This window comes from Nelumbo nucifera, chromosome 1 (assembly GCF_055504915.1).
Source record: "Nelumbo nucifera cultivar China Antique chromosome 1, China Antique-T2T, whole genome shotgun sequence".
NCBI classification, from domain to species: domain Eukaryota; kingdom Viridiplantae; phylum Streptophyta; class Magnoliopsida; order Proteales; family Nelumbonaceae; genus Nelumbo; species Nelumbo nucifera.
Window position 1 is genome coordinate 22,165,162 of NC_142649.1, and position 11,183 is coordinate 22,176,344.

The 11,183-nt window shown below is 36.9% G+C and overlaps 1 protein-coding gene across 1 annotated transcript; it reads left to right on the forward strand.

The window, feature by feature from the left end:
- The first annotated feature begins 371 nt into the window (after window positions 1-371).
- Window positions 372-4,273, forward strand: LOC104605799 (uncharacterized). The gene is made up of 6 exons (XM_010270697.3): window positions 372-932; window positions 1,068-1,731; window positions 1,811-1,976; window positions 2,066-2,156; window positions 3,293-3,364; window positions 3,461-4,273. The coding sequence occupies exons 1-6, from the start codon at window positions 681-683 to the stop codon at window positions 3,632-3,634; spliced, it is 1,419 nt and encodes a 472-aa protein (XP_010268999.1). The 5' UTR covers window positions 372-680; the 3' UTR covers window positions 3,635-4,273.
- The last annotated feature ends 6,910 nt before the right edge of the window (window positions 4,274-11,183 follow it).

Genomic DNA, 11,183 nt, shown 5'->3' on the forward strand with positions numbered 1-11,183 from the left:
TTAATGACTTATTAACTAAATAAAACTATGCAATAAGTCATTCAGTTCAGTCTTTACCAAAAAAAAGTCATTCAGTTCAGCCACTTCAATTGTTGAGTCTGAACCCATTTCACGGCCCCGTTAGACCAAGCACACAAATACACGAGTCCATATCCTAATTCCAAATCCAAATCGGCTCAAATACGTTGGGTTGAATTCTTCTCAAGAGTCAAGATCCACTGGTCAAACCATTCCATTCCAAGACGGTTCATATTCGGTTAATACCCGACCCGCTCAAAACACACCCACCCATGACCCAACCGTTTCAACGCGTAAATGGCTTGGGATTCCCCTCATTTCTTTTCAAAACCCTAAGTCATAACTAGGTTGTAATTGTAAACCAATCCAAAGAAGGAAAGGGGAACCCCAGATTCAATGCAGATTGAAATTGGAGTCAGATCAGAACTCCACAAAAACTATAAATCACCCTCCACATAAAGCAGTCTCTGGTAGACTCGTGTAGTCTCTCTCTCTCCCGCACTGAGGTGAGAAACTGAGAATCTGAACTAGTTTGCCTCCAGAGGCCTTCTCGAGTCTATTGTCTCAACTCTCAACCCGCCCGAATCGGCGAATCCATAACCAAAGTCTAAAGGTTTTGTCGTTTGCTTATAGAGAGAGACTGTGAGAAAGAAGTTATAATAATGAGCAGTGCAGTGCCTTCGTCGTCTTTGCCTTTTCCTTCTCAGAGCGTCGTTTTGGGTCCTACAGAGATCTTCTCAAATACCCAAGATTCTGCCATTAATCCCCATCCTCATCCCCATCATACCTGCACCAATAATAATCCCTGGAAGAGGGTGTTTGAGCCTCCTCGCAGCTCTCAAACTGCATTCGTTATGAATACTTCCTCTTGGCCCGCTCTCTCTCGTTCTTCTTCCCCGAAAGCTCCTCCTGAGGTACGTCTACGCATGCCTTTTTTTCATTCTTTGTCCGTTTCGCTGTTTCTATTTTTAGGGTTTTTGGATTTTCTGTTCGTTGATGAAATTCTCGATATTTATGGGATTTTTTATTTGTTTTTTTAATGGGTTTAGGTTCAATTGCCGGAATCGTCTTCGAAAGAGATGATCGCTGAATCCAAGGGTATCAATGGTGGGCTCGTCTCTGCCGATATCGCTTCTGCGACGGTTTCCTCGAGCGACAATGAGTCTTCCTCTAGTGCGAATTTGAAGCTTTCCGTTTCAGTGTCTGGCGATGGTTGTGGCTCTGGTTCAGAGAAGCAGAAGGTTACTCCATCGCCGTCGTCGACTAAGTCGATGTATTCTAGGCCAGGTCCGGCTAACTCGTCAAGGCCCTTTAACCATCACAACAATCAGCATCATCACCATTCTTCTCGAATGGGGTCTAATCAGAGGGGAAATGGATTCAATACGAGGGGAGGGAACAGAGGCGGAGATGGGTTTCATCATAATCAGAACTATTCAAATAGGCGTCACCAGCCGCGTGGCTTCAGTGATTGGAATTCCAATAGAGGGTTCAGTCCCAGGGCGGTGAACCCGCAGCACCCTCCTCACGGATTTGTCAATGGTCCCGCAGGGTTTTTAGGGCCACCGCCACCACCACCGCCACCGCTTCAGCATTCTTACCCGCCGACTGCAATTGTCAATCCTCCTTATGTCAATGTTCCTCCTCCGCCTCCCCCTCCGGTTCCGGCCTACATGCCTCCATATGGGTATTACGGTAATGGGTACTTTCCAGGTGAATCAATAAGCCTCTTCTGTTTGACTGGTTTAAATCATTTATTTGATTGATCGGCCACTAACTCTTCAGATTGCAGATGCATCTGGTCCAGTCTATGGTCCTCCGATGCCACCACCAGCACCTTTTATGGAAGCTGTCAATGGACCACCACTATATCCTCAGCCTTCCCCACCGTATAATCTGCCTAACCCAGAAGTTGAACTATGCAATAGAATACAGAAGCAAATTGAATATTACTTCAGGTGATTTTGAGAATCATGAGCGGTTTCTTCTCTGGATTTTAGTCTAGTTTCTTTACTTATCTGTTATTGTCAATTGTTGCAATATACAGTGCAGAGAATTTAGTGAATGATTTCTATCTGAGGGGCGAGATGAATAATGAAGGCTGGGTTCCTATTAGTCTTATTGCAGGCTTCAGAAGGGTGAGTAGTCTGTGCTTTATTTTATTGTGTTTTACTAGAAATTATTTGTATGTGATATCTGCTTATTATATTGCTGATACTTATTTTGGACCTCACCAATTGCCAAGATGGTCCAGAAATTTATTTATATACTAGTTTTTCTTTGCCATGTTAGTTTCGTTGTAATGATACTTATTTTGCCATGTTAGTCTTCATAGGTGTCATGCTTGCCAAACCACTAAACCAGGTAATGTGTAATATTTAATGTTATTATAATTCAAAATTTGAATTTACCATGATTATCTTTCAGAAATAGAAGGTGTACCATATTTGTCAAAAATAGAATGTGCCAAAATTAGCAACCTTTTATAATATCTTTTCCTTTGGTTAGCTATTTAATGTGGTTTAATGTTTACCTAATCCCAACATTCATTATATCACCTAAAAGCACTCATTTAATAGATGTAGTATTTAGTTAGAATGGGCAATATGCCTTATAAATTACATTTCCCTGATCAATGTCATTTTTCAAAAAGGAACCTTGGATTAGCAACATTTTTCTCGTGCTAATGATCTTCTATATTTAAATTCCTTAAATTACTTAAGAGGAGGTATGCAATGGGAGTCCGGATCACTTGCCAACAAAATGCATTCTAACACCCTCCCAACATGATTGACACCACACATCTCATACATGGTGGGTCCCAATCTCATGTTGAGATGTGTGATGCCATACAATGTTGGAAGGGTGTTGGAAGTGTTTTGTTGGCAAGAGATCCCAATTCATGTACTTGTAATGATACCTGGATACCTGTAATATTGTTTGTCAAATATTAAAATTTTTAATACAACTTGTGGTCCAACTATATCCAATCGTATCCTTGTCATATCCAAGTAACATAGATGGTATGAAAAAATGTTTGTAAAACAAATGTTAGATGAGTCAATTTCTGTTTTTACTTGCACCATTGAGCCTTTGCATGTACTAGAAAAATTAATTTTAGGAAAACTGTTTGTGGGATTAATGTCTAGTTGTATGCACTTCTATTGTTTGTAATGATAAATGTCCCATTATCATGTTCTTTTTTTTTTTTCTAGGCTATTCTATTTCTATATTTTCTGTTGCTGATATATATTCTTTTCATTTTGTGTGTCAGGTAAAAGCAATGACAAGCGATGTTAGTATGATAATGAAATCATTGAAAATATCATCTATTGTGGAAGTAAAAGTATGCCCTATTAGCCATTTTTGTTTTTTATGATTATTATCCATATTTATTGTTTACGGAAATATAGTTTTGCTCATGATCATATTTGACATTTAGGATAACAAGGTCCGTAAACGTGGAGACTGGATGAATTGGATTCTGTCACGCCGTTCAATGAGTGCAACACAAACATGTTCTGTTGAAGACATGCTGGGTGCTATTAAGGATTTGCAGCTGACGGAGAAACCTGAAGCAGAATCTCAAGAAGTTGCGTCAAAGATTGGAAAGTGATCTAATACTTCTAACTAGCTGGTCAAAGAACTCTCATGCTCATCTACCAATAGAGGTTAGTGAACAAGAAGTCCCATTTATAGAAAGAGTAGAGAGCAAAGGAAAAATAATAGGGAGAAGCTAACTAGAGAAGGAAATTAAAAGGAACTAGGAATTGATTGCCGAAAGAAGGAAAGAAGAGACCCTTTGGTGGTGCTTTTTGAAGCAAAATTTCATGCTCGACTCAATTATATGTTGATTGATTCTTTATGTGCAAAAGGGAGCACATATTGATGGTGGAGGTTCCAAGTAAAAGCCTCTTGCTGTCATCTATTAACCCAAGGAAAGAATAGATTAACTTGATGGTGTTCATATGTGTATAGGGGTTTTTATCATCTTCTTTTTTCAACTCCTCTGTGGATATGCCTGTCTTATTTTACAGACATGGGGGCCAATTTTGAGAATTATATGGTCATTTGAGGAGTCTAATTAAAGATTCTTTGACTAGGAATACTAATTGTAGGGTTGTCTGAGTCTGTCCATGTTCTACCAGAACAAAAAAGAAAAAACAAAAAAAAAAAAGAAGTGTCTGTCCATGTAAAAAGTCTTTTTGTCCTTAACAATATTCGTTCCTTTAATACTATTTTGTAAGTCCATAAATGTGGGTTTTGTTGGATGTTTTTATATTTCTGCATGTTTCATTATGTGTTAGAATGTTAAATTTCGCGACCTTTGTTCTTAGAAACATTTGAATTGGAAAACTAGTAGGTAGTGGACAAACTTACCTCGTTTTGTTCTACCTGTCTGAAAAGGAAATTGTAAATTACAAATTCCCACCCTGTGCTTTAAGGATAGTGGCACTTAGACGCCCTAAGCTTTCATTTGTGACAAAGACACACTCCGAACTTTCACATATCCAGTATTTCAACCACAGCCTGTTAACGGGGTTGACTGTAAAGATTAAATTAGAAAAATGTCTATTTGAAGTTCTTTATTCTTTTGTATTTTTCTGGTTCTTTCCTCTTTTCCTGTGTTCGCAATTTTCTGTATTTTTGTTGTATTTCTTTAAATTTTTATTTTTTTGTAAATTTCAGTGTTTTCTGTAATTTTCTCTTTCTCTTCATATTTTGTTATGTTTCCTGTATCTTCTGTAATTTCCTATTTTTATTGTATTTTATTAATTTTATACAAATAATCAGCTAAATTGATGCAAGGACAATTTAGGGTTTAGAAATGTTTAAACATATACGTGACGACCACATGAGGATATTTTCTTTGATCTTTTCTTCGTGGCATCAAAGTGCCTGAATCCAAAAGTTCAGGGCGTATCTTTGTTGTAAATAAAACTTAGGGAGTTAATTATCATAAATTTTCCCAAAAAGACTACATTTAATCTTTGTTTATACATGTCCACGCTGAAACATCATTTCCCATAATGAATGGTTGATTGTGAATTTCAATCAAAAAGAGAGAATAGCTTATTAGGACAAAAAATCAGCCTAATGAGGTTGGGAATGTTGTTATCTTTATCTAGTTGACGGATGAATTATTTTAATATGGCATGAGATAAGGTTTCGGATTCTCGTGAAATCACTCTCTCCCTTTTATGTTGCCTTTCTAGATATGGACATGGAACCTTTCTTTAACGTTATTAGACTTTTTTTTTTTTTATACTTTGAAACAAAAATCTGATACTCCTTGAGCATTCAGCGTTATGAAGTTTCTAAGGGCCGGTTTGGGAGGAGGGCTGAGCAGAAAATTCAGCTAAGGCAGTTCAATTTACTTTGAAAATTTGGAGTGTTCCAAGTTGTTCAAAGAGAGTGAAGCTTCAATTGACCAAGAACCAATTTTGGGCTCACTGGATTTTTCACCAAACATGACATATAAGTAGACTTGGGGTATCATTTTTTGACGTGCTTGGCCCACAACTTATTTATGTATTATGTTTATACTTTATACACAGGGTTTGACCATCATGCTGGAAGGATGTGAAATGTAACCAATGAAGTGGTATCATAAAAAAATCAGGGGGGGGGGTTAATTTATCAAATTTTCATAAAAGCTCTTTCTAGCATCATAGATGGAATGAATTCATATTTGAACACATCCCTTTATTCCTAAATGCATTATTGTCAAATCGCATGCTTTCATGGAATTCATTCTCAACTCAACAGTAGTAGGGCCACACATGTACAGAGCAGAGAAGGTGCTTCAACGTCCCACAGAGCATAGTCCATTTCTGTTTGCTGGGAGTCCGGATCAGCTGGCCACATTCCCGAGATCCGGGCTCATTTGCTCGTGCCGTCCCATTTTCCGGCTGGGTCAACAGAGATTGTTGAGGGAATCCGTTTTGCTTTGGTACAGTGGGGCTGTGGGGGTGTTTGATGCAGTGCCCAGTTTTGCACACCACTGCAAAAGCTGCCCTAGCTCATTCTAGACCTTGTACTTGGTCTGCTATTCCTGATTTTCTACTTCTACTATTCAAAAGAAGTTATAATTACCGAGTTTGTTGAATGAATTTGGCTCCTGGCCTTAAAGAAAAAGGTTGGGTTGAGGTCAATTCTAGGAGCATAATTTTGGCTCATTCTTGTCACACTGAAAATTGGGCAAGAATGAGTCAAGATAATGTTTGGGATAGAAAATTGCTGTATTTCCATCTAGGAATAGGCCAAGAGTTTGTTTGCTTCGTAGAAGAAACACAAGGGCATGGGATTTATATTTTTGAGATTCCTATTGTTGGAAAATAGTAAAGAAAGTAGAATGAAACTTATGGTAATCATTTTTCAAACCGAAAACTTGTAAAAGTATAGTGTTACTGAACTGCGAATTTGAGAATTTGTAGAGAGGAGGGTTGAATTTGCATTTGCCCCCTACGGTGTAGCTAGGTGATTGCAAATCGGTCGTCAAGATAAAACAGTCCACAGGTCACTGGTAGGTGTGCACTTGCTTACCAAGCCTCCATGAACAATAGAAAATGATGCTTAGATTGACAGATCCGGTTATAAAGTTTTCTGAGTCACCCGAATGGACACAATAGTGTCCAAACAAATGTCTCTTTAGACTGATCCGGTGTAGCTCGCACGTGTGAAAGAACTCTTAACCCCCCTTCACATGCATGGGAATATCTATAATACTTTCCTTTTATGGGTTCCTATCCATTGAAAAAGTAAAACTATAGATATACTCCACCTCTACTCATTTCCCAAACAATGTGGGACAAGGGGTTTTTCCATGCATTCAAGACAGAAGAGGAAAAGACAAAACTCAAAATACAAGGGAGGGATGAGAGATTCTTGAAATTTTGAATCTCCCTCCAACACTATGCTAATAAAAACAAAGCATAAACATCAGATTTCCATTTTCCTTGCAACTATCAATGGTTACATTCCCGAGGAGCATGAAAAATGTTCAGAAGTGTTTTGGAGTTTGGATGTATGAGCCTCTAGTCCAGGGTGGCTCTCTCTCTCTCTCTCATATTATTTCTTCTGTTTTCTAATGTGCTAATGCACAAGCTGAAGCAGTAAATAACATGGTGTTAAAGATCTTATCAACAATTTCTGTTGTCTAAAATTAATAATTTTCATTTCCTCCTTGTTCTAATATAAAAAAGATATCAATTGAATAAATGGATCCCTGAATTTGAAGAAATTAATCGTAGTTTTGAAGAAATACTAAGTGCCTGCTTGGGCGGGTTGAAGTTGAACTGAACGTTCAGCTAAGCTGATTCAATCATTTAACTTCTTTGTGGCACTCTGGATAAGCTATCTAAAGACGCTGATGGGCGATGGTCTGAAATGGATAGACTAGAAATCTCCCTCAGTGGAGGATTGCAGGTGTTTAATCCCGTCCTTTGCTCAGTGCTCCTTACACACCAATAGATTTTCAAACGAAGTATCACATAGCTTAGCGCCGTTTGCTTGCACAATTCAGAGCATCTACACTTGGTCTTCTGAATCAGCCTGATTTTGTACATGGGTCTTTTGTAAAAGACCTCCCAACTTAATAGATGCTTTGTTTTACTTTAATAAAACAAAAGGATAGCCTAGAAAGAGTGTCAGTCTCTAGATTTTTCATCAAATAATCTGAAGGGTGTCCATATAGGGTTCATCTTGCAAATCCAAAAGCCGCGCTCTGAAGATCACCTTGAAGCCAAATACGAGATCAGCCCAGACAAATACAGATTAGGTGAAGAAGGATGACAGCTTCCCAAGCCTTTTGCAAGTTAGATTATCAAGGGAAGGGTCGTATTCAACAAGAAAAAAAAATCAGATTCTTAGGGGGTATTCTTCAAAGTGAATTGTTTTTCTTGTTGTCGTTTTCAAAAACAAATCAAGATCATCTTATTTGAAAACAGATTGTTTCTTAAAACGAAAACATAAAAAACATGTTTTTGGTTGTGGGTTGAAGTGGCAATTGGACGGGTTTGGTTTGTGTTGAGTTTCAACCCAACCCATCTAACCTGCCAACCATGGTTCAAAGTATCGATACGATACGCCCCATATCGGGCGTATCGTATCGTATCTTTTGAAAAAGATACGGTCCGAAAAGATAGGCGTTTTGGACCCCCAATTTTTTTTAATAATAAAAAGCATGCTAATAAAGCTTCCCAAAAAACCAAAATTTGAAAAAAAAAATTAAAACAAAAAAAGAGTTTCGGCCATTTCTAAGTACCGATACGATACAACTGAAACTCGTATCATATCAATACTTTTAACCTTGCCGCCAACCCATTAATGACCCAATTAGATAGAATTGAATGGGTTGGGTTCAGAACCCAACCCAACCCATTTAGATAAAATAATGAAAATTACACAAAAATAATAGAAACTACAAGAAATAAAGTAGAAATTAAACAAAAAACACAAAAATGCATAAAATTAATAGAAATTACATAAAATTTTGAAAAATCAGAGAATTACAAAAAAAAAAACTGAAATTGCATAATTATGTAATAAAATTATAGAAAAACATAGAAAATGAAGAAAAATAACAGAAAATACAAAAAACAAAGAAAACTAGAAATTGCAGAAAAGAAGAACAGAAATTCGAGAATGATATAAAGAATCATAGAAAAACATAGAGAGTGAAGAAATATAATAGAAATTATAGACAATATAAATAGCTATTTGAAAAATTATAAAAATTTGTAGAAAAACCACCGTTAGGCAAAATGCCTCTCATCATATATAAGGATACTTGTCATTTAGATATCTAGCAAATAATCACAGTAGCCCCATTGCGCACACACCTTAATACTATTAACCTCCGATTTTAGAGTTGTAGAGGAGAAGACTTCCCACCCGTAGAGGAATGTTTTGGCCAATGTTTGAATAAAATGCATTAGGGTAAAATACTTATACCTCCCCTAACGTTTTTGATAAATACTTTCAAATCTCCCTTGACCTTTAAATATTGCAAAAACCTCCCCTAACCTTTAGTGTAAAATATGCTTATTGATCCCTTCCATTAATTGCAAGTTAGAAACTTAACAAAAATATGAATCTATTGCTCTAATTATTTTTAAAATACTCAAATTACTCATGAATCATGCCTTTTGCTTTTTTGACCAAAATACCCTTATATTGGTTTAGGATAGTTTTCTTTGTTGTTTGCACGTAGGGTATTTTGCATAATCTTTGAGAAGAGTGAGTTGGGCGAAACTTGGAGAATAGGAAGTAAGTGGGAATGATTAATAATCATACACGGGTAATTTTAGTATTAAAAATTTTAAGTTTTCATATAGACAAGAAAGGGTAATTTGGGAAATTTTTACTCCATCCACTATAATTAATAAAATGGGTCAATATGCATATTTTACACAAAAGGTGAGGGGAGGTTTAAGTACTTATCATAAACGTCAGGGAGGTATAAGTATTTTACCCAATGCATTATTTGAATTCCTCCATTTCTATTACAATACTTTTTTCTAGTTAAATTGAACCAAATGGCAGTATTCATTTCTTCCACACTATTTCATTCTCTTCAATTTCTAGTCAGAATTAAATTCTGTTTCTAACTAGAAATGGCAGGACATGGGAGAATGTGGTAAGAAAGCCAAACGTGACATAGCCCAACCCAAGTTGTTAAATCCCCAAACACTAACCCTAACATAACCTAAAAACTTTGTGGTGGGGATCATATTTCCCATCATCGATCCCAATTTTGAAATAAATCCCCATCACTGATCCTAATAAATTGTCCTCCATTTGGGACCATATTTCCGAATCCCAGAAATTTTTTAATTAACAATATTTTCTGAAACATAAATTTATTTAAAATAAAGGATATTTTAAAATATAAATAATATTTTAAATATATTTTGATATATACAATAATGTATATATATATATATATATATATATATATATATATATATAATCGGGGTTGGGGCATGACATGGACTTCAGTCCCCACCGATAGAGTGGGGGAAAATTGCCATCCCTAGATCCAATCTAAAACAAAATTTGATGCACTCGGGTTGGGCTCGACCCAGGGTTGGGCTCAGGTTGGTCAATCAACCCCTATTAGGTTGGGTACCCAATGGAGATAGGGAAAATTGTCATCCCTAGACCCAACCTAAACCGAAATTTGATGCACTCAGGTTGGGCTCGAGCTTAGGTAAGGCTCAGGTTGGTCAATCAACCCACATAAAATTCTAATATAAATGTATGTATATATGTATATGCATATATTTATGGTTTATCAAATGAACCTGCAGATATGTGTTTGTATATGCATATATGTATGTACCAAGGTTCAAAGTATCGATATGTATTAGGTTGTATCGGTTGATACGTCTTGTATTGAGGGCTTCCTAATACGTCCCTACAGGGGGTGTTACAGGGGGTGTTTCAGGGTTTTGATCAGTTCAGAGGGTGGACGGGCCTTAAACCGGCCCCTCTGAACCAGATTTGAAAAAACTAAAAAAAATAAAAAAAAACTATCGATACCGCTTGATACGCCGATAGTGGCATATCAGGCATATCAGTATTTTGAACCTTGGTATGTACATAGAAGGACAAGGCTCAAGTTAGGATATGGTAGGGTCGAGCTATTTAAGGGCTAGGCTGGGTTAAAAAATAAAAAGCCAAACTTTTGGACCTAGGCTCAACCCAAGGCCCTAATCCAAGACTAGCCTGTGTAAAATTGTGGGTTGGGTAAGCCCATGCTTAGATTGGGCACACCCAAGTTGCATCTCTACTTTCATGTACTTTATACTTTTTGAAATGTGTGTACTAACCGCATGTGTGATATTTATGCATTCCACCACATGGCAACATATATGGATGCCATGTGGAAGTATAGGTACATCATTGTATTCAATGGCATATGTGTGCCACATTGCAACACATATGGATGTTATTTGACATTTGAACATATTCAATGATATATGTGTGTGTAACATGACAACATTTATGCATTTGAATGTAAATTGTATTCAATGACACGTATATGCCACATGGTGGCATATGTGGATATCACATGGCATATACATGTGTATAACATCTTGTTGTATGACTTGTATCCAAACATCATTATTTGCTTTTACTCAATGTTCAGAGAACCGGAC